The 27,429-nt window shown below is 42.9% G+C and overlaps 6 protein-coding genes across 13 annotated transcripts; 3 read left to right on the forward strand and 3 right to left on the reverse strand.

Annotated features, from left to right (window-relative positions):
* The first annotated feature begins 21 nt into the window (after window positions 1-21).
* LOC124467715 (claudin-15-like) lies at window positions 22-8,873 on the forward strand. Of its 3 annotated transcripts, XM_047020089.1 has the most exons (6): window positions 22-4,412; window positions 5,401-5,580; window positions 6,142-6,306; window positions 6,551-6,632; window positions 7,454-7,564; window positions 7,935-8,873. In XM_047020089.1, the coding sequence occupies exons 1-6, from the start codon at window positions 4,196-4,198 to the stop codon at window positions 8,029-8,031; spliced, it is 852 nt and encodes a 283-aa protein (XP_046876045.1). In that variant the 5' UTR covers window positions 22-4,195; the 3' UTR covers window positions 8,032-8,873. The 3 variants fall into 3 exon arrangements, with proteins under 3 accessions (XP_046876045.1, XP_046876046.1, XP_046876047.1); XM_047020090.1 differs by lacking the exon at window positions 5,401-5,580; XM_047020091.1 differs by lacking the exon at window positions 22-4,412 and having other exon boundaries at window positions 4,435-5,580.
* A 94-nt stretch (window positions 8,874-8,967) lies between these two features.
* On the reverse strand, window positions 8,968-10,599 carry sat2b (spermidine/spermine N1-acetyltransferase family member 2b). Its single transcript, XM_047020096.1, has 6 exons — window positions 10,459-10,599; window positions 10,323-10,374; window positions 10,144-10,227; window positions 9,785-9,886; window positions 9,656-9,696; window positions 8,968-9,253 (listed from the first exon to the last, which is right to left on the reverse strand). Exons 1-6 carry the CDS (start codon window positions 10,519-10,521, stop codon window positions 9,080-9,082), a joined length of 516 nt encoding a protein of 171 aa, XP_046876052.1. The 5' UTR covers window positions 10,522-10,599; the 3' UTR covers window positions 8,968-9,079.
* A 148-nt stretch (window positions 10,600-10,747) lies between these two features.
* On the forward strand, window positions 10,748-13,543 carry LOC124467716. 3 transcript variants are annotated; one of them, XM_047020095.1, is made up of 3 exons: window positions 10,916-11,204; window positions 11,955-12,571; window positions 12,675-13,543. In XM_047020095.1, exons 2-3 carry the CDS (start codon window positions 11,986-11,988, stop codon window positions 12,761-12,763), a joined length of 675 nt encoding a protein of 224 aa, XP_046876051.1. In that variant the 5' UTR covers window positions 10,916-11,204; window positions 11,955-11,985; the 3' UTR covers window positions 12,764-13,543. The 3 variants fall into 3 exon arrangements, with proteins under 3 accessions (XP_046876050.1, XP_046876051.1, XP_046876049.1); XM_047020094.1 differs by having other exon boundaries at window positions 10,748-12,603; XM_047020093.1 differs by lacking the exon at window positions 10,916-11,204 and having other exon boundaries at window positions 11,638-12,571.
* taf6 (TAF6 RNA polymerase II, TATA box binding protein (TBP)-associated factor) lies at window positions 13,180-22,025 on the reverse strand. 4 transcript variants are annotated; one of them, XM_047020085.1, is made up of 19 exons: window positions 21,828-22,025; window positions 21,244-21,401; window positions 20,950-21,036; window positions 20,668-20,821; window positions 20,420-20,476; window positions 20,209-20,328; window positions 19,848-19,969; window positions 19,612-19,689; window positions 19,392-19,493; window positions 19,010-19,192; window positions 18,799-18,873; window positions 18,584-18,709; window positions 17,945-18,118; window positions 17,589-17,780; window positions 16,413-17,415; window positions 15,175-15,278; window positions 14,888-14,938; window positions 14,199-14,405; window positions 13,180-13,969 (listed from the first exon to the last, which is right to left on the reverse strand). In XM_047020085.1, the coding sequence occupies exons 2-15, from the start codon at window positions 21,397-21,399 to the stop codon at window positions 17,125-17,127; spliced, it is 1,917 nt and encodes a 638-aa protein (XP_046876041.1). In that variant the 5' UTR covers window positions 21,400-21,401; window positions 21,828-22,025; the 3' UTR covers window positions 13,180-13,969; window positions 14,199-14,405; window positions 14,888-14,938; window positions 15,175-15,278; window positions 16,413-17,124. The 4 variants fall into 4 exon arrangements, with proteins under 4 accessions (XP_046876041.1, XP_046876042.1, XP_046876043.1 ...); XM_047020086.1 differs by having other exon boundaries at window positions 15,175-15,281; XM_047020087.1 differs by lacking the exon at window positions 14,888-14,938.
* LOC124468262 (transmembrane protein 272-like) lies at window positions 13,767-15,238 on the reverse strand. Its single transcript, XM_047020921.1, has 4 exons — window positions 15,175-15,238; window positions 14,888-14,938; window positions 14,199-14,405; window positions 13,767-13,969 (listed from the first exon to the last, which is right to left on the reverse strand). Exons 1-4 carry the CDS (start codon window positions 15,236-15,238, stop codon window positions 13,767-13,769), a joined length of 525 nt encoding a protein of 174 aa, XP_046876877.1.
* Window positions 22,026-23,145: 1,120 nt separating the features above from the next.
* On the forward strand, window positions 23,146-26,901 carry LOC124468047 (zona pellucida sperm-binding protein 3-like). Its single transcript, XM_047020606.1, has 15 exons — window positions 23,146-23,649; window positions 23,744-23,859; window positions 24,004-24,107; window positions 24,293-24,467; window positions 24,543-24,660; window positions 24,735-24,820; window positions 24,894-25,036; window positions 25,109-25,285; window positions 25,463-25,540; window positions 25,664-25,717; window positions 25,841-25,882; window positions 25,987-26,064; window positions 26,180-26,236; window positions 26,349-26,387; window positions 26,564-26,901. Exons 1-15 carry the CDS (start codon window positions 23,221-23,223, stop codon window positions 26,899-26,901), a joined length of 2,034 nt encoding a protein of 677 aa, XP_046876562.1. The 5' UTR covers window positions 23,146-23,220.
* Window positions 26,902-27,429: the final 528 nt, after the last annotated feature.

Consider the following 27,429-nt stretch of genomic DNA (forward strand, 5'->3'; position numbering starts at 1 on the left):
GTGTTTTTATTCTTTTCTTTCATGGTTATCCTTCACATAAAACGAACCAGAAGTGCGATTACCCTGTATAGAGGGCACAAGTGAAAAGTAGTGATACGTGCTAAAAGTTTTGCCAGGCTTTTGCTTCAGCCAACATTGTATCATGTGTAGCATTCTGCCATGAGCTGCTAAGTTACTCACTGTCCTCACGTTTTCATTTTCTGTTTTGGGAGGGGGGGGGGGGGGGGGGAGTGTGTGTTGCCATATTCACAAAATGATTTACGTCAATGGACTCCCACCCTCCTGTAGAGCTATCTTACTGATAATCCCTCCAACACTACAACATTGTGCTCAACTGATTATAATTTTTTTATTTTTGACGTGTTTAAATCAGGGTGGTTAAAATTTGGGTTGGATCAAAAACCTACAGAGTTTCTGTAGCGTGCCCAGGGCTGGGACACTTCTGATGATGGACAGTATCCCAACCAAGAGGTTTGATCTTTGCTTTGATCAACCATTACACCATTCTGTTGCACACTTAAGACTTACATCACCTATAATAAGGCCCATTGTGTATATAAGTTTCACTGTGAGGATTAAAGTTGATAGGGAAAGAATTTAGACTAAATATTGGAACGTAAAGAGTCTAATAGCACAGGTGTTCTACTCTACTGAATTGGGAGTTTATATTTTACAGTTTTATTTTAAGTTATTTTCTGAGGGGGAAACCTTTCAAAATGATATTTACAACTCCAGAATGAGTACACACTAAATGGAACCATTTCGACAGTGTTAAAAAAATATTATAGGATACTGTATATACATAGCCTATGTATAAAATGTGTTACTGTTTTGAGTTTAAAATGAAACAATAATGGTCACTAAGTTATTTCATGTTTTATATTGTTTGCATATTTTTTTTGTGATGCAATCTCCCTGGTTTATGCTGCCAAACCAAGTTTGAATATTATAAATAAGTAATATATAAATAAAATGTAATCTCCTTGTAATAAAGAAACTGTAGCAGTACTCATCAATCACAAACATCAAATCTATTTGGTATTTAATTTTTCCTCCATCATTACTGAAGTAGATTTTCCAAATCAATTTTACTCTGACTAGCAGAACTGATTGAGTACACCAAGTTTGAGCCAACAATTCAATCGAAACTCACACTGAATACACATCAAATACTCAGGATTGTGCAAATAATCTTTAACACTGTTGACTTATATTGAGGGCAAACACTTACATAAAACGACACACTGTGTGTTTATATAACACATACTGGTCAACTAAACCAATAAAAGTAGTGCTAAGATAATTCAGTGATGAATTAATCTGGTGTTACTATTCTATCTTCTAATGGAAGATAATATTTATGAAAAAAAAAAAATGTCTTTCATTGACAGTCAATTGACTTCAAGATTTGTATGGTCCATAAAAACTGCATAAAGATCTGGAAGCTTCCTGCCTTACGTGATGTTGACATTGATGACATTTTGAATGGTTATGCTGTTCTTGAAGACTGCATTATAAAGAACGTAGTTTAAGATTTTTAATAGTGGTTTTAAATGATGTGATGTGTTTTATCCTCCAACCCAATAAGGAAAGTAATTCTCCTAAAAGGAAAACATTGAGTGAACATAAGGTGGTACCGTGGTAACAAGTTCATGTACATGAAGAAAAGTCTGGAACGTTAAAAGAACAACATCTTGATTATAAGCCTGGTGCTGGCTGCTGTGGGTCTGCTAAGGATGTGGCTGAATGTGTGGTATCATGTGACCTGGCATCTGCTCAATGGAGACAGTGTATTGGCAGGCAGCTCACAAACTCGGGCCTTTAAAAGACCTCCAGCACAACAGGATACCGCCTGTCACAAGAAGACAAATGCTGTCCAAGGCTGATACACACTACTATTCTTGTTCTACAAGACTTTTGTTTAATGATTGAGCTTGAACTAAGGTTGCCTTAGTTTGAATATTAAGTCCTGGACTGAAGACACTTGACTAATTAAGAGTTGTTAAAGTGTTAAAGTACATCTTTATTAATTTAGTCAAGACATCAGAGAAATTTAAAGGATGAATTAAACTATAGTTACAGCCAATGAGATGGTACAAATGTGGGTAAACAATATGAGGTGGTGGGTTCAAAGCCAATTGAAATGCCGTTGATTGAAGTTTATCAAACAAAACATTAACAGAAAAAAGCGATAAGACAAATGATTTATGCACTGTGTTTTATTGTACTGTGTACTGTATCACCCACCATAACTCAGGTATACAGGTCTGGTACATCTGAAAAGTAGCCCATAGTCACATCACCTCCGTATATAAAAACGGGTACATTAGGTTTCCCAACAGATGTCCACAGCCGAATCAGAATGAATTGACATTACATTTTAAGCTCCGTACTAGTGAAGTATTGGCCTGCATCTCCCCCTTGATGTGGCTGACCTGTGATATATGCAAGCTGTACTGTACCTTCAAACACTGCCTGCTCTTTGGTCAATGTATTACTCATGTTCAAAACCCCGCACAATGACAGATCCATTTCTAAACATCACAACCCATTCCCACTTAGACAAACATCTTATGTTCATGAAAGAGCAGGTGTTGGAACAAATTCTTTGTCACCCTTCACATTTGTTTGATGCTAAATCGCTGCAAATCCTGTAGGCCTATGAATCATCAATTTCCTGATCTACGTTTCAAATGTGTACTCTGCAATAATGCTCTGCATTTACTTTTATTCTTTGATTTAGTTCCTCCATAGACCTGCACCAAAAGCACAAACTAGATAAGTAAAACAAGACAACATCGAGAGCGGATAGTTTTTCTGATGTCTTAGTGTTTCCACAGGGGCAGTCACGTCGCCGTCAAAATTTGTCACCTCTGACTTGTGAAAGCGACCACTACCTACATTAACACTACTTTACCCATATTTTACGCCATCAAAAAGCTAATCTCTTCTTTTTGGGGTTAAACTTTTTTGGGGTTAACCAAATTCATCTCAAATACACAAGAATATATTGTATCCTTTAAGTCTTCATTGGACACAAAACTTAACCTGATGTCGCCAAATGGTTGGTTACACAGCCCCATTTGGGAAGTGGTCCATTGAAAATGATTGCAAATGAGAGGGGAAAATACACTTTGCAGGTGATTGGATAAACCATCTACTGTCTCTTACAGGTCGTGATTTTCGCAAATCCAGCTGAGTTGCAATGAAACACAACACTTTAAATAAATCAACTTTTTATACAAAACTATCCTGAGGTCTGTCATTGTCTGCCTCTTATCCTACTGTTTGAGATTAAATAAGCAATATTGTGGATGATGATTGTTGTAAGACTATAAAGTAGCCTAGGCAATTTGAATTGCAGAAAGGGATAGACCATTTGTGTGATCAGTTCTGTTCGATGACAGTACAACCAGGGCCAATTCTAGGATCAGACCTTTAGGGAGGCTTAGCCCCCAATGAGAATGTGACTTGTGTTCTTAATCTGCGCCATGAAATTAACTACCTAGGCTACTTCTTCTCCTTTGGTTTTACTGGCAGACTAAAGGTGTATGAGACACTTGATATTAAACCTGTTTAAAGCCCCTTGAACCTGTAATTGTTTGTCATCTGCCACTAACAGACATGTTTGCAAACTCTTAAATTAGAGCACAAAAACTTAATTAAGAACATAATAATTCAAGATTTCTTATTTTTTTTTATATCAATATTTTAGGGGTGCTGAGATTACATTTAGGGGTGCCTAAATTTAGTCTAAAATCGCCAATGAGTACAACAATCTTTAACCAATGCTGCAATGGGGACAGTAAAGTATTGGCTAAAGAAAGATCTGTGACAATGGGATGAACGCTTCACTGTTTACCACACATTAAAGGATATATCAATTTCAGGCAAAATCATTATCAATCATTATCCTTGACTTTGATGGATTCTTAGTTTCTACACGTCTAGCCTACATCCTTGTAACCTTCGGGTCAAATCAAGGATCACACACTTTTGGGCGGGAATAGCCTAACTCTTTTTTAACATGCGGCCTAAGCAAGGTTCAAAGTCCGTTCAGCTCGTTTCAGTTAAGTTCAGATAACAAAACTTGAATAGGTTGGGCCGTAAAACAGAGGCTGAGACAGCATTTAAGAACTGGTTTCTGACACTCACTGACACCTTTCAAACTTTGTTCCGAAGAAATCTGCTCAAAATGAATCAAATCAGCGAAGTTCTGGCACTTTCATTGTGTTTTGTGGGTTGGATAATGGTGGCCATATCACTACAAGATCAGTACTGGAAAGAATCATCCACGGACGGGAGCGTAATCACAACCTCCACTATCTATGAAAATCTCTGGATGTCTTGTGCCAGCGATTCAACCGGGGTATACAACTGTTTAGACTTCCCATCTATGTTTTCTCTGCCTGGTAAGCAATTATTGTTCATAATGTCAAATTATTGAGTAAAAGACAGTAATGAAAATAATGTATTGTGATGATATTAACTATTTATTAATAACGTGCTTTAAAAAACAACATGTAGCCTAATCGTGTTTATGCTGCTGTTTGTCAATTTGAGAAACCTGCGATGGATGGCTTATCTGCTGACTATGCATTTTCTCTGCTGATAATTATCACGTTGCAGTGCTAAAGCTATATATAGCCCACTATTTTGACCAAAACCTCAGCTTATCAGGATCTGTAGTCAGCCATGTCTTTATTATGTTCCTAAGAAATAATAATATAAATGTTCTTGGTGCCAAATGTCATATGCTGAAAATGCAATAGTCAGTAGCAGTAGATGGAAATTGCTTGATTTGTTCATCCAAATTGATCTGTCCTAGGTGTAGCCTAGGCGACTCTTCTGTTAGGCTTTAGTTTTGCATTAGAGGCTTTGGGGACATAATGTTTCGTTTAAATTTATCATTCACTTCTTGAGTGATAGTTATAACGTGATGTAAGCCGGTCGTTGTGATTTATGAACATAATTTCAAAGAAAAGTGATGAATAGCTAGTTAAAGTCATTTCGTTTGCATAGCCTCCTATGAACTCGTTGTCTTTCGATCAACACTTGAGCAGTCCTTGAAAATATAAGATATGGATGGCAAGCAATGTACAGAAAAAACGAAGGAGTGGCACTAAAGTTGCGTCGTGAATCATTTATTTATAAACACACCGTAGCATCCCCAAAGAATGTAGGCAACACATTTATTCCAGAGACGCGCAACTATAGTGAGCCTGCAGGAACTCCGCTGTACAGTATCGTATTTAGAGCCAACTTGTGTAGACTTGCAAATGAGACTAGGCTAACTATCAGTCATTGTTTTTAATCAAACCAACCATCAACTATTCAGGCCGGGAAGAAACGAGTGAAGAATTATGAACGGGATTGTCGAAGTTCTAGCGTCTTTTCTAGGTTTTCTGGCCTGGGTGATGGTCGGTGTTGCTCTACCAAACCGATACTGGAGAGTTTCCTCTGTGGATGGAAACGTTATCACCACATCAACCATTTATGAAAACCTGTGGATATCATGCGCCACCGACTCCACAGGGGTTAGCAACTGCCGCGACTTTCCATCTATGCTCGCTCTTTCGGGTAGGCATGGTTAGACGATAACGCATATTAAAGTTTTCGAGTTGTTGGGCTGTAGAGATATATCATAGTAACCAGGTTTATTCATGACAACTTTTTAGACGTTTGCACCTCTACATTTAGTGGGATATTTGTAAGAAATTATGTCAACAATATGTTTTCAACATACAAGTCAGGAACTTTGTTCTATACGATTTTATTACATTTTCCTGAGAATGCATAGGAGAATTAATTGAAACAGGACAAAGCAGTTAAGAAATGATAACCTAAGATAACATCGACCCACCAGTGAAAACTTACAATGACACAGCACACACCCACATAGCTGGCTGTTTCTCAAGGACAGGAAGAGCACACCTATCACCTTTATGTCTATATCATCTGATATTGACAGTCTACTGACCCTTTATTGGTGACACTGATTGTCTAAAACTCAAAACAGAGTCTAAATGGTAAGGACAGGCTGTCTGGCGTACAGTGGACTGACTCACTACTGTAGCATGGGTGGTTTATAGTTTATATTTGTAAGAAAATGCAGATTGATTTGTGGTTGTTTGTGTGCAGGTTACATACAGGCGTCCAGGGCGTTGATGATCACCTCTATCGTGTTGGGAAGCCTGGGTATCGTGGCGGCCCTAGTGGGAATGCAATGCACCAAAGCAGGAGGAGAGGACTACGTCATGAAGGGCAGAATCGCTGGTTTGGGGGGCATGCTCTTCCTCTTGCAGGGTAACACCACCTCTCACACCATTTTTTTTTAACTTGGTAATTGAGACACAACATTCAATCACAAATGGACAATAACTGCCATTTTGCTTGGGAAAGCAATGCTTTAGATAGCTAATTTAATGTATTTTTAACAAAAAACAATGATACTACAGTGCAATAATAACATCTCAAATGCTCAACTTACAGACTTTTCAAAACAAGTGTGGTTCTCAGTCATGTTCCTTATGCTCTCTACATCCTCCAGGCTTGTGCACCATGATCTCGGTTTCCTGGTATGCCTACAATATAACCCAGGAGTTCTTTGACCCCTTCTATCCAGGGACAAAGTGCGTACATTCAATACATTAAAAACTGTAAGGGAAATTTGATGTGAATTAAATGTTGGCATCAACTTAGGTGTAAATGTAAAGTTCTCTGTCATGGGTAGTAGTAGTCCACAGACTGTGTTATAAACATGTCAAGGTTTGTACAGATTGTCCACTGATAGACTGGAGCATATCTTAACTTTGCGATGTGCTGTATACTGTTGTATATGTTGCTGTATACTGTTCTATTTGTTGGCCACCCGCATCAACGAATCGCTAGCTTTCCGTTGGCGTAGTTGGTAGTGGTGGCGCTTGGGAAGTCAGAGGTGGTCGGTTTGATTCCTGGTCGGAGTGAACTTGAAGACCATGTCTGTTACACTAGGCTACATGTACATATGCTGCATGCATTCCTATCAGCCACTCCCCTCCGGCAGAAGGCTGCGGTTCATCAGGACCAACACCACACACACCACAAAAACAATTTCTTCCCATCCGCTGCTGGCCTCTTCAACAAGGCCAAGGGCTTATACGGACTTTAATCACTATGCACAATGACACCTTGCCATATTTGTTACACTATTTGTATTTTTACACAATTTGTACTGTTTGTATTTTTTAATTTTTATATATAGTATATTATGGCTATTTTTTTAATACAATTTTCATAATATTCTAAATGTTTACATACTTAGCCCCATAGTATTAGTTAGACTTTCTACCTTTAGTATAGTTAGACCACATATTTAAGATCCCTATATGTTGAATGTATGCACCTTCCTGCCAAAGTAAATTCCTTGTCTGTGCAAACTTTCATGGCAATTAAAACCCTTTCTGATGAGCAGGTATGAGATTGGAGAGGGCCTTTACATCGGCTGGTGCTCCGCCACGCTTGCCATCTGTGGAGGGTCGTGCCTGATGTGTTCATGTAAACTGGGGACCCCCGAGCAGAAACTGTGAGTATCCGCACTCCAATGTGGATGGATGGGTTTAGCTCAGATGGTTGAGCTGGTAGATAATTTTCACTGCAGGTCGCAGGTTCAAATACCCTGTGATTCGCTCTGGATAAAAACGGCTGCTAAATGAACAGTATTAAGACATGTTTCCGCCGCGCGCCTACATCCGTGTTGTTCTGCGGGAGCTACAGTATGAGTATACCACTTTTGATTTACATTTACATTTAGTCATTTAGCAGACGCTCTTATCCAGAGCGGGGAATCGATCCGGCAACCTTCTGATTACTAGCCCGACTCCCTCACCGCTCAGCCATGACTCCCATGATGACGGTATGATGAGTGCTGATTGCTCTGTCCCCTGGTTTTCTAGGCCGTACACATACCAGCCCCCCACCAGAGGAACAGTGTTCTCAGGGCCCTCTGTCTCCCAGATGCCTAGCCAGTATGGCAGGAACGCATATGTGTGAAGAATTAGGGATGGAGTGGAGATCCCTTCCATAGATTGAGATTTGCCAAGAAAAAACATTGCAGGTGGATTCAATGAGTGGTGTTCATTTAGATCTTTTTTTTACTATTATAGTGAAGTTTTAGCTATGTGGATATGGACTACCTGCATATGAAGACCCACCTTCTATGTAGAATATGAGTTGACAACTGCCAAATGTCTTCCCTTGTGATGTCTGATGCCTCTGACATATGTTGTAGTTTATTATAAATTTGTAGGCAAAGGGTGTGTTATACCATTCACTGTTCATAACTGGGAGTATTTGAACTGCACCCTTGATTGAGGTTGGATAATGTATTTGAATTATAAATACATTTATGATATAAACATAACATGATTGATTATGTTGCTGTTTACACTGAGGGATGTTGTTCACAAGGTTTTTCTATCCAAAATGTACATATTTCATGTTTTATAAACAGTGTGTTATTTCTTGGGTACGGTCAGTGTACGCAAGCTCACATAGGTGGGATTCATTGGTCAGTACACCCATAACAGTGCAGTTTTAACAAGGACCGACAAGCCCAGAATTTCCATGTATGTGTTGGTCTTCACTTTAATGTTGATGGATTGTACATTTAATCTACTGGTTTTATATTTGAAATGGTTTCCTGTATTTTTCTATTGACAAATAAATATTGTTTGACCACCCAATCTTGTCTCGTGTCAGTGACCTTGGAGGAGTGTAATGTTGGATATGACATTCCAATTATTTCCCACTTCATAAATAGTTTCCCAACCCTTTAGCAGCACCTAGTGGTAAACAAACATGACTGTTGTAGTCATTGATGCTCTACCACCGCCTCCTGGACTAAACCGCAACCACACTTATGGAATACGTCTTTTTCTAAGGTTGTCTTAACAGACCTCTCTCTAAGCAAAACCACTGAAACATAACTATCCAAAACTGGATAAAACCGATTTATTTGTATCCCAACTTTTGTTTTACCAATCCATAGCCTATAAAACAAGAGACACTGTCACGGGAGGATGTGAAAAAGACCCTAAGCTTATGGAGCGTCTTTGGCCAAGTTGGCCATAGCTTCCTCGTCAAATCGCAGAAAATGCCACCCTTCGTTAGCGGTCAGGTCATGAGCTCCTTTGGCAACATAGAAGTCTAGTGATGGAGTGTTCCAGTCCAGGACGGTCAGCTGCAGTCTGGCACACTGCTTCTCCTTACCCTCCTGGGAAGTAGATTCACAAGTTTCAAGTCGATGTGCTATTTGTAACATGTAAAAGGTACAGGTGGGCCTACGTTGGAATTATTCGGTCCTGATCCACTTGAAGGTTTCCTAGCGGCCTTAACTTGGGCTTTAATAAATCCAAACCTAATAGATAGGATTAGGGTTACTTATCCTTGAGTGATTCTACTGAATAATGAGTAACCTAAGAACTAAGAATAAGAAACAAATAACCTAAGCCTGCAGTAAAGTGACCGTCACAGCAGCAGTTAAATTTGGTAACAACATCAGCAGTATTTCCAAACAGACAGGTGAATGGGTGAATGATTATCTTCACTATGAATCACCCCAACAGATAAATGATATACAGCGATGACTGACTCACATTGGACTATATAAACTTACTTTAGCCACTTTGCTCATCAAACCCTTTCCAATGCCTTTTCCTGCATATGGACAGCAGAACATGAGTTTTGTGTTTTTTATGAACAGTAACAGTAACAGTACCATAAACCATGACACTGGAATAATTACCTCGGAACTCAGGCATCACATACAGGTCTTCCATGAATACCGACCGTCCTTTCCACGTGCTGTATGTGTAAAAGTACAGGGCGTAGCCAACAACGGTGTGCCCTACGCGTAAATGAACAGAACATAAAAAAACGGCAGGACAACTCATTGGATATATAGGTTAATATGGGCCGCCAATAACTTCCCCTGAATATACAGATGAAGTTGACCCTTAACCTTGTCGCTGAACTGCATGTCAGCACAAGACGTATGCCTAGACAATGCAACATTTAGTTTTATGTTTGCTGTAGCCTATCCTATACAATTATATAAACTAAAATACGCATCAATTAAATGTATTATTTAAATATAGATTTTACCGTCTTTAGTCTTATCTTCTTCATGCACTTCTGCAACCAGGCACTCGAAAAACGGATTGGAAGAAAAGCCATCACGCTCCAACTCTAAAGAAAAAAGTAAACACACGGGCGATTGAGGGGGCACGAGAGGACACGCAGCGCATGTAGACCTATTCCAATTAGCCAAAAATAACAATTACCTTCATGGGAGATCTTCACCTGATCCGGCATTTTTTCATAAATTGCCAATTCCTATGTACAGCAAAAGCGAAAAGCGTAACAGCAGCAGGCGAGACAGTAAGCTATCAGGGCACTGGTGTCGGAAAAGCAACTTACCATTATCATCCTAGATATGTCCTTACAGTCATCCTGTCTTGCAGCGCGTATAGTAAAGTTCATTTTTCGTAGTTTTGCGTTCACAAACGAGGCTGAGATAAATTAAAAACGTGTTCGTAAATCTGGGTACGGTGCCCCATAGAGGACAAAAAAAACTATAATTAACCATTCCTAGTTCTCTTCTTCAACCCAACTCCGCCATGGGCCCTTAAGTAATGAGACAGATATGTTTAACATACATAAAATAAAAAAATATTTACACATCCACTTCTGGTGTGCAGGTATTTGTGTGCGGGAACTAAGGACAACTATACTTTAGGATTAGGCTACAGGCCTATGGTTATGCATTTATAAATTTAATTGAGACTGTCGTCAAGTTGCCTAGTTATACAATTTTATTATACAAGGAAAAAAACCTGCAATATGTGTTAAACTCTGTTAATGATTAATTGACAAATGAGGCCACCTCAAGTCAAAGTCGCGTAGGGATGAGGTAGCCAGATGAGGCGAATGCACTTAAGACATAACGGTCTGTAAAGTCACTCCCTCTCGTTTTGTTCTCCCGGTGAAAGTAGAGTGGCCCTTTCAAATACATCATCCGTTGTCGTGTGGGACGAGTGGACTTGGAAGCAGATCAATGTGCATGGACATTTTAAACTCACAGAAAGTAATGGGTGACTGGGTGACTGCCTCTATGTTGCTTTGTTTCTAAAGCACTGAAAACCGGGTATCGTACGGTCTTTAAAGTAAGTATTGTTAGTCCAGGCGTGGCGGACTACTTTACCCACGTTTGGACTTACTTACAATGTCATGTTTGAATAAGTATTCACTGTTTGTGCTGAATTATGTTGGGCTAAACTTGACTCCATGTAGGCGTAAGATAAATTGCTTTCCCCATACTTAATGTTGTGGCAACAAAGAAAAGTCAATTTACTAAATGTTGGCTGCAAACAATTATTTGTCTTGTAAAAAAAAAAAGGTTTTGTGACTCATCTGGCTTTCAGGATCAGCATGGTTAAGATTTGGGACTACGGCCTGTTTCAAATTTGAACCATGCACATAGGAAAGGGACAAATACTTTGGTGATCTTTCAGGATAATACCCCCCTCTCGTGGAGCAAGAGTTTTATTTTAGAGGAGGCCTATAGTAGAGTCCTCAAGTACTTTCTTTTTCGAAGATATTGTTTCAACCTATCAAAAACAAATGCCAAAAAAACACAAAAAAAGAGTTCATGCAAACGATGTCCTGAATTCTGTCTAATAATTTTAATTAACTTACCTTTAAAATATAACCACAGCATACCGTAAAGTAAACCATGAAAAATGCAAACACCCAGAAGCACCTTAAGTACTTCTGATCTTGCCATAAAATCTAAAACGGTGTTCACAAAATGGAAGGCTACACTTTTTGTTATTGCTTTCATAACAACCTCCTCTTCATTCTTGGAAGACCCTTTACATTTTTACAACTGTCATGTGTTCCTGTCTGTCTGGTAGGCATACTGGTGTTCCAGCCTGGGCCCCAGCCATGTCCCAGGGGCCTCCCTCCCGGCTCATACAGACCCTCAGGAAATCCCCTGCAGTATTGCGGCGCAAGCTTCGTAAGGGCCGCATCCAGGACCTGTCCCAGGGTGATCCCCTGTTTAAAGTTCACTACTTGGGCACAGCGAAAATCTACTCCCTGGATTTGGACCAGGCCCAAGGGGCTTTAAGTCAGCTACTCCTACAGGCTCCAGAGAAACTAACCAAGGACCACGCTCTGGTGGTACGCCAGCGCTACGTGGAGGTGAAAGAGATCAGCACAGGCAGGCAGCTGGCCAAAACCCAACTCAGAGATATTGCTTACTGTGCTGCAAACCGGGAACGTCCAAACGTGTTTGTGTATATATGCAGGCAGCAAACCCAGCAGCTGCAGTGTAGAGTGTTCTGGTGCAACAAGGCTGAGAGAGCTAAAGACATCACTGCCTGTCTGGCTCTCTCCTTCCAAAGAGCACTGAATGACTGGCAAGCCAGGGAGACCAACCACATGCAGGGGGAGGGATCAGAGAATGGCCTATCAGTGGTCCCGGATCTCCAGCTGAACACGTCCAAGCCGGCAGCAGACCTTAATAAAGGTGAATCTGTGAGGACCCTTCATGGAGGGCTGGTACGGCTGCAGTTCACTACATCCCATTTCGAATAAGAGTTTCCAAGTGTTAAATCGTCTCTTTCTTTCAGGTCGCCGGAAGAAGAGGGACATAATCTCTCGGGCAGTGAGGAGAAAGACCAGCCGTGCTGATCACTCACAGTCATCAACAACAGTCTGACACACACCACAGGGCCTGCAATGCTTAGCAACCTGCCCATTGGTGGACGCTACGGTAACTAGCGGCCCATTTGTGCATGCTGCGGTAACCAGCTGACCACAGGCACACATTGAGGCTATGATGGCAACATGGACGACTCCAAACAGATGACAATCACTCGTGGAGCAATGAACAGGAGCCCTGATCAGAAAACAGCTTTTTTTCCACGATCAACCAACTGCCATAGAATGCAATATCTGTAAGAACTTACTTTGTTTTAGTCATCCTTGAAATGTTTTATACGGGCCAAAGTTATAAAACATTTCACAAGCTGGTCTTGTGATGGTGTGTGTGTAAGTGTTCAAAACCACATGCTGACATCAGATTCAGCTTCTCCATTTTTAGCTTTTCTAAACAGAAAAAAACACATCAAGATCTCACACGAAATGTAATTTACTTGTCTGCCGTTTTCATAATCTTGTTTCACCACAAGATAACACTCAGCACATCCTCAGATAGATAGGCAAGTCATCTACTTAGTTATTTTGTTTTATATCAGCTCAAATTATATACTATTAAGCAATACACAGACCAATAACTTGCTATTCTGAAACTTGCTATTCTGGAATGTCATTTTACATTTGTAAAATGACATTCCATGATTGAAGTTATGTACAGTAAATTGATGTTTAACAGTGATTAAAGCACACTACTGTTCTGTATGTCAGCTTCCGTATCAGTACTTACTCCCACCACATCCTGCATTTAAGCAGCATTTCTTTACATACAGCAGTCAGGGAACACGTATTAGGAATGAAAAAAACGATTCATATTTTGGTTATACAGAACATATGAATCCAGCAGTAACATATATATTATATTTTTCCTCCACAATGATTCCATCTCTCAGTCCTCTGTAATTTCAGGATTTGGAGCGGCGTCTGAACTCTTAACACGCGTGCTAGAGCAGAGGGTCAGACGTCGTGCTAGAGCAGAGGGTCAGACGTCGTGCTAGAGCAGAGGGTCAGACGTCATCAGTAGAAGGTCCGTCCCTCCCGCACAGACACATGACGATAAGCACGCAACAGCCCCCCACGAACAGCGCCCCTATGAAGATGTACACCAGCGTGGTGGTCCAGAAAGCAAACATGTAGAGCGTCTTGTCGCAGTAAGGAGGCTTTGTTGCGTCATAGTTGGCAGGGTATATGGAGTAGATCCACACGTTGCCTGTAGGAGGTGGACAGAAGCAAGGAACACATTTAAAGACGCCCCTCACCCAAAAAACAAAACCCAAACCATCCAAACCATATCCTTCCTCTTACCCATTATACTTCAATGTATTTACTCATTCATTCACTATTATCAACAGGGAAATACAAATAGTGCATCTAGAAAGTTCAGCGGAAAAAATCTGAGTTAAATATCTCCATGTTACATCTCCACACTCCTTTTTCACCTGCGATAAACCAGCAGAACAGGAAGAGAGAGACGAGGGAGTTCCAGGCAGCACAGAAGCTGCTGAGCGGGCTCTGGCCCCCCTCCTCAGACTCCTTACTGCAGGGCAGACAGGACAGCACAGCCAGGGCCGATGCGAAGGCCCCTGAGACCAGCAGGTAGATGGGGATGTAACGCTCCTGGGGGCAGTTGTTCAGATAAATCCCACCTGAGAACAAGTGTAAAGTCAGATGGCTGAGCGGTGAGGGAGTCGGGCAAGTAATCAGAAGGTTGCCGGATCGATTCCCCGCCGTGCCAAATGACATTGTGTCCTTGGGCAAGGCACTTCACCCTACTTGTCTCGGGGGTGCTTGTCTCCTGTACTTACTGTAAGTCGCTCTGGATAAGAGCGTCTGTGAAATTACTAAATGTAAATGTAAATGTAAAGTTGATTTGTCATTAGTAGCACTTCATGGGGTAGCTGTACCTACCCTTCCTCGTGACTTTTCTAGCGGCCTATCGTAATACCATATGGTTCTAAGTCTTTATTTCAACATACATAATCCTAATCCTATGTGAGCTAACATTCCTATGAACAATAAATAACAAATGTGCATATAAACCATCAGGGTTTAACGGTTATGGTGAATTAAAAAAGAAATCTCTATGAATACATTTTAGTTTACTGTCTGTCCTAAATATTACACCTACCTATTGCAATCTGGGCGATTGGCAGGATTGTCATGACGAGTTTGGATACAACTGGCAGGACACAGAGAAGAAGTTTGATTTGAGAGATCTGGCTTTTGTGAAGATCCAACTACAAATGTGTCACTGGCCAAAGCTCCTGGTTTGTGGGTCAACACTGAATACATTTAAGAACTTGAAAGTGGATGCATCCCATATTACAAACGAAAGAAATCCTACAATGTATGTTCACAAGAATTTACTTAGTTCACTTAGTCCTGTTAGGAATGGGTCTGAAACATGTTACCAACCAAGTGCGGGTGTGCTTAGAGTGGGAGTTTGGCGCATGTTCTGCAGCAGAGTTCTATCCTCCATCTTGAGTGATTCTCACTGGCCTGCTGGGGTGTGTCACTGTCTGCTGGACATGTGAGGTGAATTATAAAGATAGGAGGTGAATTAGACATGTAGGAGGTGATTTAGGAAGACAGTAGATGACTTAAGTAGACATGAGATGATACAGATAGGAGATCAAGTACAGGCAAGAGGTGATTTACAAGGACAGATGATTTAAAAATATGTTTTTAGAAAATACCAGTAGAAAAACCAGTAGGTTGAGCATTTTAGGACAAGCTACTGCTGGGTTCCGTTGGGTGATACAAGCTAGCGCAGTGAACACACATGAGCAACAGCACAGCAACACAGTAACCTGATTACATAGGGAATCTGTGTATGGCTGACTCTCCACCTCTTAGACAAACAATGCAGTACAGTTCCTTCCTAATATCAGGGTTAGGTCTGAGCTCTGGGGCTTAGCCAGGCCGTGCCTGGCTGTGCTCAGCTGCTTAAACAGGTCTAAGAGGACAGAAAAATCAATTGAACAGGATCAACACACGAAAGGAGAGTTGTTTTACGTGAGAGTAGCCTACAGTTAAGTCAGTGTCGTCATATGCAACTTGTTGATATGGATAATGAGAATGCAATTCTTTTGTTAGCTCAGATCAAATGTAATTGGATATTACCCCATGCAGCGATCGACTAATATTTCCCTTCCTATGAGACAGAACAGGCTGGGAACACCTAGTCTGGATTTCAAAATAAAGACAATTCATATGGATCATTGTCAAAACTAAATAACTATCAACTTTCAGATTCACCAACCAATCGCATGATCGACTCATGTCTTGCAGATGCGATAGCCTACTAAACCAACTGCTATTTTTGCTGATATCATGTTGATTGTTCAACGTTAAGAACCGCATTGGTAAATGTGTTAGCTGGGTTCTTCATTGCTGAATCAAAAACGGAGTCTAGGACATCAAAACTCTATTGCAAGTCGGCGTACAGTTCTTGTGTGAAAACTTTTAGTGTCCATATATTGAAAGCCTTTCTTACAGTTCAATTGAACACCAACTTAGTATCATACTTCATACCAAAGCGTTATCTGATGGCACATAAGCCTTTATCTGATGGCACATACAACGTATCAAACAGGCAAACATTAGCACAACTTCTAAATAATTTCTCTGGGGTAAATGTTTACAAAACTCACCTGGTGTGGATGTGTTTGTAGCGACGTCCAAGTTTGCTTAAGACGTGAATTCATGCGACTAGGGGCGACTGACAAAACGAACGAAACGAAAGTTCAAATTCCCTTCGCTTGAGGAAAGGTTTCTGTATTTGAAGTAGTCGAAGAAATACTGCGAACTTCCTCTTCCTCTCTTAGGGAGAAAGAAAAACAACGAGGGAGGGAACAGTCTCTCCAACTTTGCATTCAGTCTCTCCAACTTTGCATTCAGTTTCATTTACATAAGTGTCAGTGTTTAATGATATGAATACACCTGCTAAAATAACCGAAAAGTGAGGGGAACGTGTCACTAACTTTAGGCCTTTTTCCCGTCAATCCCCTCGTGGATATTGAAGCATTTAGGAAAGTGGGCTCACCAAACAAATCAATACGAAAGTGCGCTCGCCAAACAAATCAATACAAAATCATGTTTATTATAGAATGTGAAAAAGGAAACATGAAATCAATTATGTTGGTCGACAATAATAAATGCCCATACAGTTTCTAACGGGCATGAATATATACAATACGCTAGGAGTGGGATGGCATTTGCATCAGTCCTTCACCTCAGCTCTTTATCCATCATATAACGTATCCATTTCACCCCCAAGGTTCCACTTCTCCTCCCAATCTCAGCCCACTGAAGAGGGGTAAGGGTCTCTGTCATCACCCTCAGCAACCTGTCAAGAGGCCTGTCTCAGTGTGGGGACTGTGTGCTGGCTCCAGGCGATTCCGAGCGGTCCATCTTCATCCCGGCCTCCACTGAGATGGGGGAGGTGGAGGGGGGGAGCATGGAGCTCTTGCTCTCCAGGGAGGAGGAGGCGGAGGTGGGGAGAGATACCACAATGTACTTCTGCAGGGGTCTGGACCCCCCAAGGCCCCCGGGGCCCTGAGATTCTAGCTTGACAAGGGGCTGCATGGTGGCGGTTCCGCTGGGCACAGTGCTGGTGATGGGGGAGGCAGACTGGGAGGTGCTCAGGGTGATAACCTGGGAGGAAACCATCAAAACAAGAACGTAAAATAAAAATCAATGTTTCCCCTATTGTATAATTTTAGCAGACGCTGTAGCGAGGCACAAACAAGAACATAAAATCGTCACGTTCTACAGCTATTTATGTTTTCCAGCGTAGTCGTGACGACCTTCCCCCCTCCCCCACGTACCTGCTGGGTGGATGCGGCGCCGGCGCTGGTCGCCATGACGATGTACTTGGTTGCCGGGGGGGAGGGCTGTGTGGGCGTGCCGGGGCGGGTGGACATCAGGGTGAGGGAGCTGGGGACCTTGATAATGCTGGGGGTACGAGACACCCCAGACCCCCCCAGCCCACTCTGGGTCACTGTGAGCGTTGGCCGAGGCTACGGATGAGACAAGAACAGGAATGCTGTTAATAATAATAATATTAACTGGTGGGGTAGGGGGTCTACTGGAGGGAAGGAGGGGGACAGCAGGGACTTGTGGAGAAGGGGTGGAGGATGAGGGTTTCCCTGGTAACCTGTAGAAGGGTGGGAGGGTGTGGTACCTGTGTGATGGTCAGCGTGGTTCTGTTGACCTGCTGGGCTTGCAGGGCAGCCTGGGCTCGCGCCTTCACCACGTGGGAGCACAGCATGGGGCCCAGGTAGCCGTAGTCGGCCCGGTACTGATCCATGTTGTCTGGCAGGGGCCGGGTCTTAGCTATAACACTGGCACAGTGTTTCTGAGAACAGGGAGAGATGGGGTATTAGGGGGTTCAGATGGCTGAGCGGTTAGGGAATTGGGCTGTTGATTAGAAGGTTGCCGGTTTGATTCCTGGCTGTGCCAAATAATGTTGTGTCCTTGGGCAAGGTATTTCACCCTACTTGCCTCAGGGGGGAATGTCCCTGTACTTAGTGTAAGTCGCTCTGGATAAGAGCATCTGCTAAATGACTAAATGTATTATTGAGGGAAATGTATCGTGGCACTGCGGTTAAGATATCAGCGGTATGGTTGCACCATGCCTGGTAGCTGAGAGGTGGTTACTCTTCACTGAGACTGATCCTTGTTTATCTGCTGTTCTTTCTATTGCCATCTGCAATGTCGCTTTGGATGAAAGCGTCTGCTAAATGACATGTAAAGGTCGGCAGGTCCACAGATGAACGGGTGAAGGCGGGGCAGAGGGCCTTGGTGGGGGTGGAGAGCTCACCAGGAGGAGGCTCTGAACGTGGTCAGCACCAATCTTATCGATGTTGGAGATGACGGGTCCCTCTGACACAGCTTTGATGCGGACGCCCTCCACAGAGAGCCTGGGCAGGATCAGGGTCTTGATCACCTGGACGCAGAAGGAACAGGTGAGGTTACCATGACGACGATGTGCTCATTTAGCTGACACTTCTTTTAGTGAGGCGGAGGAACACTCACATCAGGCCCCAACTCAGACAGGCCGGCGATGCAGCCGTAGCGAGTGGTCCACTGGGTCTTCTCATCCAGCCAGCTCTGAAAGGCAGGGAGACCTGTTGATCTGCAGTAAAAAATGCACAATCCCACTGAGCTAAACCCATCCCCATGCTCAACCACGGAAGCTACGCTCATCCATAATGGGGAATGGTAGACACACACAGTGCCAGCCCACCTTGGTGAAGGTCTTGGTGATGCGAGACTGGATGTTGTTGGTGGTGGTGCTGAAAGTTTTGCAGCTCTGAGCCATTAAGCGGGCGGCGAAATCTCTCAGGGCCCAGTGGTTGTCCACGTCGGGCCTCAGACACAGCTGCTTGCTCACGATGCACGTCACCACAGCCGGGATGAGCTCATGCAGCTAGCGGGAGACACGCACACACGACGGCTTAACATTTCGACTGATTCTATTCATGTGTTAACGTTCAGTTGATTCTGTTCATCTTCTTAACATTCTATTGATTCTATCATTTTTACATTCTATTGATTGTGTCATCCCCATTCATGTCATGTGTTGGTCGAATGTCGTTATTGTTACAAAGTAATGTTTTGTGGCTTACGTATTTCTCTAGGTAGAGGGTGGGGTTGTCCATCAGAGCTTTGACCATCCTCATCAGGTAGATGAGCAAGGCCAGGTTATTCTGCACCACATTCACACGCACCTGGAAAGAGAGAGAGCCGGGCGAGTGAGTCAGGTCACCAGGGTTATGTCCGAGTGTGGTGGTGTGATGCGGAGGTTTGTGACACGAGAGTGGACGGCAGGGGAGAGAAGCAGCCTACCCCCTCAGAGATGAAGGTGCTGAACCTGGGGAGCATCTGGTACAGGCCAGGGTCCGTGGCGATGCTTTGGAGCGCCTCCTGGAGGGAAGAAGGAAAAAAAAAAAGTTCATAAAAATTAAAACAAGAAAACAATCAACTATGTATATCTTCTGTACACATACACACACAGGCGAGTACACACACACACACACACACACACACACACACACACAGATACACACACACACGTGACTCACAGCTCTCTTGGCCTCGCAGGAGCCAACACAGGCCTCTGTGATCTCCTTGTAGTACAGCTGCTGCTCCACTGACAGCTCGTGGGTGCTGCGGGGCTTCATCCTCACCAGGCCCTTGTCCTTGCCTGCCCGGAGACAACCAATCAGGAGAGAAACGGCCCGGAGACAACCAACCAGGAGAGAGACGGTCCGGAGACAACCAATCAGGAGAGAGACGGCCCGGAGACAACCAACCAGGATACAAGAGAAAGACATGGTTTAACAAGCCAGCCTCTAAAACCACATAGAGACAGTTGAGAGCTTGTGCACATTGTTAAGACAACAGTTAAACAAGTGGAAATATATATATATACACACGTCTGACCTTTGCTCTCTGCTGACGTGGCCCCCTGCCCTTTAGCCTGAGGGGCCCCCTCTTCTTCCTGACCAGGTTTGACGGCTTTCAGAGGCTCCGTGGACTCTGCCTTCTGCTGCTCCTTGGGAGCTGCGGGACAGAGAACACACTGAGCCCTGGCCGCCTCCACAGGTGTAATGCATGTTTCACGGCCGTCGTAGCCCAAGTGTGGAGTACTCACCAGGGGGAGGATTCTCTGGTATGGAAGGCTGTACACCCTCAATACTTAACCAGTGAGCTGCAGACATAAAACACATGAGATTCATGGGATGGGTATTTCTCAGAGTATTTGACTGCAGATCAAGAGGTCTCAGGTTCAAATCTGACGCTTTGGATAAAAGATAACTGAAGACATTAAATTAAAGATAGCAGCAACAACAACAAAAAGCCTATCTGATATTTAGAGCTAGTTCACACAGCAATAAACACCTTTGAGTGAGACGTCGAGTGGGACTCTGGGGAGGGGTGTGTTGATGATGTCAGTGAGATCCACTTCCTTTTCTTCATAGAAATGAAGCTCTCTCCCACCGCCACTGGCAAAGCGGAAGGGTATGAACTCCTGTGACTGGAACCCATACAGGGGCTGTGAAGACGGAGAGAGAGAGAGGACAGACAGAGCTCAGATATCCAATGGAGACAACGAAAGCCAAAACACAATGATGAGTCACAGTACACATCGTGATCCAGCTAGCGTTCACCGATCTCCCTCACCTCCACATTTTTTAGTTTGAGCGCGTGATCAATGTCGCTGGTGGTCAGCTTGCGTCTTTTGCCATGGTGCATGAACTTCAGGGCATCCTAAATGGGGCAAACACAGACACAAGTTATTGTCAAGGCATGCTTCAGGACCAGGTCTAGTGTGGTATCCAGTCAAGTACTACTGTATTCATTTAAATTACCGTTTCATCCAAAGTGACGTTCAGAAGGGTATTTGAAACCTGCAACATCTAGATCTGCTGTCAAATCCTCTACCGCCCATCCCAGTTCCCTGCTACAGACTCCTACCTGTGCAATCTCCTTTATCCTGTAGCTGACCTCCTCGCTCAGAGCGACACAGCTCTCCTCCTGTAGTTGTCCCACCCCTATGGACTCGGCCATGGCCTTCATAGACTCCGTTGGCAGGACCACCGAACACTGCTTCTGCCGTCGTTCTTCAGCCATAGCTGGAGAGAAATATGGAGATCAATATTGTGAGAGGATAGTCCTTGTTTTTGAAAGGCATTACTGATATATATGTCCCGGCTTGTGCAATCGCAGGTATATCTCAGATTGGGTTCTGTATGATGCACCGCTATAGGTCGAAGAGAAAAGTTTTCACTTGTATGTTGCCAGACTTTCTGAACCTCTCAGTAACACACGCTGCATCTTCCTGTACCGCTTTCTACCGCCAGAACATCAGCGACATGCTTTACTCCACTGACACGCTATGTTCTTGAAACACATTTCGATAATGCATTGCTAACGAAAGCATAAACATTTCAGACTAGTATGTACCCAGATAGTTTGCAAGACATCGACAGAAGCAAAGAGCAAGCTATTAAGCTAACTAGCTTCTGTAGCTAGCTAATAATATTGCCGAAGGTTCTTACCTGCAAAGTTGCACTAAACCGTGGGTAATCAGCAATGGTTCTAAGTTACAACTTATAAAAAAATAATCAAGAGCTATAACGATTACTGATGGTATTGAGTTTTCCGAGCTATAAAATAAGAGACTGCATTTATTTTTGAATTTTATAGAACTAATTTATTGTCAGCAGCTCTAACCTCTTTTTCCAAAATTCTGCCATTTTGATTTTGTTTCAAAGGTCCTTGCAGATGGTAAAACACTCCAATAAACGTATGCTAATAGAAAAACGAAACAAATTCTTATATGTGTTTATTTCAATAGTTGTATAATAGTATAATACACGATATCTTTGTCATTGTAAAAAGTATGATAATACTTTAAAGTACATAAAGATTGGGAACTACACAGCTGTAAGGATTCGTTTGTCGTTATCGTCCATCGGTTAGTTATGCCTGTAGACAGGCCTGGACTGGTAATCTGGCATACCGGTGGGCCGACGCACTTGGGGCCGATATGATGATATTTAATATATATTCAATACATATCTTATTAAAATATAAACTTATAATTGGCCAACGACCCGCCCATAAAGCAGGGACAGCGGCCCATTGGTTCATTTTCAATACTGACACTGGGCTGGCCCAATCACATCTCTTAACAGGGTCCACCCCTCCGTCCGACCGATTGTGGTGGGCCGGTCTGAGCAAAAATGACAGGGCCATTTTTCTGTCCCAGTCTGGCCCTGCCTGTAGAGATCAGTAGAGCGCAGTGATTCCGTCTCCTGAATGGTTTTGGTTCTGTTTATCGTCACAAACCCCCATAATGTCAGCTGGTGATCGCAAATATAGCAAATTAGAACTTGTTATTTTGTTGAGGTTAATGTCAGATTGCATGTCCTGCCCTCATTCGCCACTGACATTTTTCATCAAACATATATGCCGTACACAGATAATCTGCTTGGTGTTTCAAAAGGTCCTGCACTATAGCATAAACCCGCGGATGGTCCGCTAAGGCCAGGTTTAGCATTCCCGTGCTTGTCCACTAAAGTGGAGCGGAGCGGTGCGGAGCGTCGGCTTCCAATCCATTTTCAATGAAACCGGGGCGTTGACGCTCGTTTTAGGGCATTGTGGGAGCGTACGCGAGCGTCAACGCCCAGTTTAATTGAAAATGAATTGGAAGCCGACGCCCACTCGCCGCCCCCTTCGCTGTAGTGGACACGCACGGTCACTCTCAATGGAGGTAGTTTCTAATTTACATCTCTGGCCTGCCAATTAAGGCTAACCCTGTTCAGGTGTGTGAACCTTGAAATTGCTTAAATTGGTTTGGGGAAAAGTGAATTTACTCAAGACAACGCGGTGTAGGTTTGCTATGTTAGTCGGGGACCGGTGACAATTTTAGGATTATTTAACCTTCCGATGACGATCATGGAAAACTGTATCCTGTTTTTGTTGAGCTTTCAGTTCTTGTTCTTTTTGTCAGGACTCCACTTGAATTGTCCTGTCTTTGCATATCCTGTTAGAGATGAAACAAGACACAGGTATTTTACAGAACGGGTACAAAGAAGAATGTCTCTAAGTCTGGCCCAGTATTTTGAACAAATGCCAAAGGATCAGCAAAGCCTGTCAAATGTTAAACAAAATCGGGCAAAACCAGTCAATGTGCAATGTTACCCAGACCACCTAGAGATTGTTGTGAACGCCAACCTTTTTGAAAATGGAATTCTGATCGAGGGGAATGAGTTGCACCTTGGAGTTGAAGAAGAAGAAGGATGCAGAGCTGTTCAGTCTTCAGCGAATGAGTTCACCTTGCTTGCTGGACTCCAGGACTGTGGAGCAATGAGATCGGTAGAGTCAAATATCTATCTAAAGAACCCTTTAAATGTCCTTATGGAACACTTTTAAGATGTCCTTATCAAACACTTGTTTTTTGAGTCCACAGGTGAACGAAAAATTCCTTGTATACACAAACGTCCTCATATATTCACCACGCAAAGCTGCAGATAGAGTTGTCAGGATGGAGCAGGCCACCATTCCTGTTGAATGTCATTTTGGAAGGTTGCAGAACATTGACATTAACTGAGAAATGACATGCATTTGTTTAGATGATTTTATCCAAGGTCAACATTTTGTCCCACTGAACCATGTCTATGCTGGCAGTGTTGATATGCTTACCACTTTTGAATGTTTTTTTTTTTTTAGGAAGTTTAGCGTGTCTAGTGATGCTCTTCAGCCAATATGGATACCCTACTCTTCGTCAGTCTTTGCTGAAGAAAGCTTGGTGTTTGACCTGAAAATCATGACACGTAAGTGACTTAGTAAGGCAACCTGTCATACTGGATAGCGTTTTAGGTAATATATGAAGTCTGCAATTTAACAGTATTTCACTGATTTGTGAAGCAGCGTTTGAGGCATGATGCAAAATAAAATCTGGGTGTCCCAGCACAGTGCAACAATTTAAAATAATTCTGCTTGCTCCTGTTCTCTTCAGGTGATTGGCTGCACAAGCGTGAAACCAGAGTGTATTTCCTAGGCGGCATGATAAACATAGAAGCGTCAGTCTTGGTCGCACATCACACAAGGATGAGGGTCTTCATAAACAGCTGTGTGGCCACCCTGGGCCCTGACCCAAGCTCTCTACCTAGATACGAGTTAATTCAGAATGGGTAATTGATTCATAAATTATTGTGTGTGGGGGTCCACTTAGTCTGTATGTTCTCTCACATCAAGCTTCCCTGCAGGTGCTTGGTTGATTCCCAGCTGAAGGGTTCACGCTCTCAGTTCATGCCAAGGACGAGCAACGAAAAACTCCAGCTCTCCATCGATGCCTTTAGGTTTTACAAGCAGGAGGGTGGTGAGGTGAGGGGCCTCAATTTCCGTGGACTGTGGAGACTAGAGCTGTTCTCGTCGCTCATCCACCTCCTTTCTTACAGATCTTCATCAGTTGTCTCCTCGCTGCTATTCCCATCTCTGACTCTGCAGACACCCAACTCAAGGCATGTTCCTTCATCAATGAAAGGTAGGCAACACATCTTTTTAGTTGTGATTTTAAGCATGAGAAGAGACCGTAATTGTATTTTTATGAGTTCCAGATGGAGGTCATCTGACGGGCCTGACTTGTTGTGTAGTCGGTGTCAGAGATATGATGCCGCTGAAAGTCAGAATCCCGCTGCTCTAAAGACCCAAGTCAAGACTTCAAATGCAGGCTTTCAGAAAAATTTAAAGCTCCATAAAGGTATGTTGGCTAGACTCGATGGAGTTGATTTATAAACCGACCAGTATTATTTAAACCATGTACTTATCTTAGGATGGGAAGAAGAAACTGCTTTGGCCCCACTGCTGGTTTTTCCGGGCAAACCAAAAAGTCTACCTTCAACTTCGAGAGTGTCTGGTCATTCTGAACCAAGGAGACAGCTGTTGTCAACCAGCAAATGGAAGACCAGGGTTGACAATGGAAATTCACAGAGAGGAAACGTGCAGCAAGGTGCAGTTGTGAGCAGAACCCAAACTAGCATCTCTGAATGGACCTTTGTCACATTACATTTGTTAGTCCCTGATGAGACTGACTTCTAAAGAGTGGTATGACTTGATGGGACTATGTATGGGATTTCTCTGTACTGATGGAAAATGTGTACCCTATCAACCCATGTATCCACACCAGAATCCATAAGCACTGAGAAACATATGAGGGATGAGAAGCGGATGAAGGCTGCAGAACAGGGTAATGGAATGTTTCTGGGTAAGACTGATACAGGTGGTATGTATGGATCTGTTTGTTTGGAAGAGATTTGAAAACGCACTGTCATTCCCTTTTGTAAAATGAATTGACCTTATTGAGGCTTCTTGGTGTTTCCAACACCAGAACCCAGAAGCTTCAAGGACTTCAGTTCAGACGAGAATGAAGGATCAGAACAAGGTACTTTGGTCCCATACGAGAACCCACTTGTGGAAAATGTGGGATTGGGAAACTCAGGCATTACCCTATCTGGATAATGTGTCATTTAGTAACCCTCAGTTTTCTTGGTGATCCCAACACTAGAAACTAGGAGCATGGATGACTTGAATGAAGGACCAAGACAAGGTAATTTAGTCCCATGAGAACTCTCTTGTGGGGATGGGAAACACTGACATTCCCATTGACATGTGGAAAATGAATGTCGGATCATCAACCTTTAAATTATTCAGGTGACTTGGAGAGCCCTACGCCAGAACCTAGAAGCATGGAGGACTTTAGTCCAGAAGAGAATAAAGAATCAAGACACGGTAATTTTAGTCTTATAAGAAATCCCACTTGTGGGATTGGTAAATGCCATGGATGGCATTCCGCCCCATCTGGAAACTGTATGTAGATCCATCAACCTACAACCTTCATATTCAGGTATTTTGGATAGCCTGGAGGACTTCAGTACAGAAGAGAATGAAGGATCAGGACAAGGTAATTTAGTCCCATATGAACTCATTTGTGGAAGACGTGGGGATTGGTAAACCTTAACATTCCCCCATTTGGAAAATGTATGGATTATCAATCTTGGTCGTCCCTTTACCAGATTCCAGTCCAGAGGAGGATACGGAAGGATTAGGACAAGGTAATTTAGTCCCTTAAGAAGCCACAATGGCATTCCTTCATCTGTAAAATGTGTATTCAGGCTTTGTCTCCACACCAGAGAACGAGACTGATGGATTAAAACTGGGTAATGAAGACTATGGGATGAGGGTGCTCTTTGGATGAGAAATTGTAGTTTATTTATTTATCTGCCAACAGGATCTGGGGCTGATGACTTGACCAAGGAGACTGTGTCTCCTGGGATCCCCCTCCTGCTGGATGACCCTAACGAGACCACACCTGTCAACTCATCGCATGAAAATGTTAACCAAGCCTTTGCCTATGGGGATGGTGTCCTTGCCACAATCCAGGGGTTTGAGACCTCAGCTGCAACACCTGAGGACGAGGGCCGCCTCCATGGGGCCGACTCGCCCAGTGATCTGAGCTTCCCCACTTCCAAACAGGACAATATTTACACCGAGACAGCCACTGTGTGGCGCTCAGAGGGTACAGATGCTGACATTACCATAGACGAAAAAACAATAAATATTCTTTAAACCTACTCTTCTGCTGAATAATTTATTAAATGCATTCCAGGACAACTTTTGTGGCAATTTTCAGTTTTGAGAATGTTATGCAGTAGTGAAAGCCTAGAGAACCACAGGGGTCTGTTTTGCTAATATCAGAATTCTGGTTAAACACTTAACAAAGGCATTTTTCAATTTGGAACACCCCATTGGGCTAAGGCTGCACCTGGATTCTGATTAAATAATGCATACAGAAATGCATACATTTATTGGGCCAGTGTGCAATATTTTCAAATTGGTGCCAAATGACAGCTGCAGCATGTGCATGTAGTCAACTTGATCTGCATTTTTATTTTCCTGCTGAAACACCGATTTTTGGGGATATCCATAAATTATCACTGACCTAAAGAATGTAAATTCAGTGACCCTGTTGGACATGTAGATTTTGACCGGAAAGCAGGGTCTTGTATCCAGAAGGTGTTGGAAAAATAAATAAAAATACTATAAAGGTAGTCTACATGAGAACTGTAGTAATTTGAGTATTGTGCCTTGTGAAAT

The sequence above is a fragment of the Hypomesus transpacificus genome, chromosome 5, assembly GCF_021917145.1.
Source record: "Hypomesus transpacificus isolate Combined female chromosome 5, fHypTra1, whole genome shotgun sequence".
Taxonomy (NCBI): Eukaryota; Metazoa; Chordata; class Actinopteri; order Osmeriformes; family Osmeridae; genus Hypomesus; species Hypomesus transpacificus.

What these genes read in the sequence shown, in the direction of transcription:
- LOC124467715 (XM_047020089.1), top strand. Translation starts at nt 4,196, where the DNA reads ATGAATCAAATCAGCGAAGTTCTGGCACTTTCATTGTGTTTTGTGGGT. An exon ending in ATCTATGCTCGCTCTTTCGG is followed by an intron (nt 5,581 to 6,141) that starts GTAGGCATGGTT and finishes GTTTGTGTGCAG; the next exon opens with GTTACATACAGGCGTCCAGG. An exon ending in GGGACCCCCGAGCAGAAACT is followed by an intron (nt 7,565 to 7,934) that starts GTGAGTATCCGC and finishes CTGGTTTTCTAG; the next exon opens with GCCGTACACATACCAGCCCC.
- sat2b (XM_047020096.1), bottom strand. Translation starts at nt 10,521, where the DNA reads ATGAACTTTACTATACGCGCTGCAAGACAGGATGACTGTAAGGACATA. An exon ending in ACATATCTAGGATGATAATG is followed by an intron (nt 10,375 to 10,458) that starts GTAAGTTGCTTT and finishes TGCTGTACATAG; the next exon opens with GAATTGGCAATTTATGAAAA. An exon ending in AGAAGATAAGACTAAAGACG is followed by an intron (nt 9,887 to 10,143) that starts GTAAAATCTATA and finishes ATTTACGCGTAG; the next exon opens with GGCACACCGTTGTTGGCTAC.
- LOC124467716 (XM_047020093.1), top strand. Translation starts at nt 11,932, where the DNA reads ATGTGTTCCTGTCTGTCTGGTAGGCATACTGGTGTTCCAGCCTGGGCC. An exon ending in GGCAGCAGACCTTAATAAAG is followed by an intron (nt 12,572 to 12,674) that starts GTGAATCTGTGA and finishes TCTTTCTTTCAG; the next exon opens with GTCGCCGGAAGAAGAGGGAC.
- LOC124468262 (XM_047020921.1), bottom strand. Translation starts at nt 15,238, where the DNA reads ATGGAGGATAGAACTCTGCTGCAGAACATGCGCCAAACTCCCACTCTA. An exon ending in TCTAAGCACACCCGCACTTG is followed by an intron (nt 14,939 to 15,174) that starts GTTGGTAACATG and finishes GTGTCCTGCCAG; the next exon opens with TTGTATCCAAACTCGTCATG. An exon ending in GTTCTGCTGGTTTATCGCAG is followed by an intron (nt 13,970 to 14,198) that starts GTGAAAAAGGAG and finishes CACCTCCTACAG; the next exon opens with GCAACGTGTGGATCTACTCC.
- taf6 (XM_047020087.1), bottom strand. Translation starts at nt 21,399, where the DNA reads ATGGCTGAAGAACGACGGCAGAAGCAGTGTTCGGTGGTCCTGCCAACG. An exon ending in CACGTCAGCAGAGAGCAAAG is followed by an intron (nt 19,970 to 20,208) that starts GTCAGACGTGTG and finishes GTCTCCGGGCAG; the next exon opens with GCAAGGACAAGGGCCTGGTG. An exon ending in CCACGCTGACCATCACACAG is followed by an intron (nt 17,781 to 17,944) that starts GTACCACACCCT and finishes TCTCATCCGTAG; the next exon opens with CCTCGGCCAACGCTCACAGT.
- LOC124468047 (XM_047020606.1), top strand. Translation starts at nt 23,221, where the DNA reads ATGACGATCATGGAAAACTGTATCCTGTTTTTGTTGAGCTTTCAGTTC. An exon ending in TACGAGTTAATTCAGAATGG is followed by an intron (nt 24,468 to 24,542) that starts GTAATTGATTCA and finishes GCTTCCCTGCAG; the next exon opens with GTGCTTGGTTGATTCCCAGC. An exon ending in GAGAGGAAACGTGCAGCAAG is followed by an intron (nt 25,286 to 25,462) that starts GTGCAGTTGTGA and finishes TATCCACACCAG; the next exon opens with AATCCATAAGCACTGAGAAA.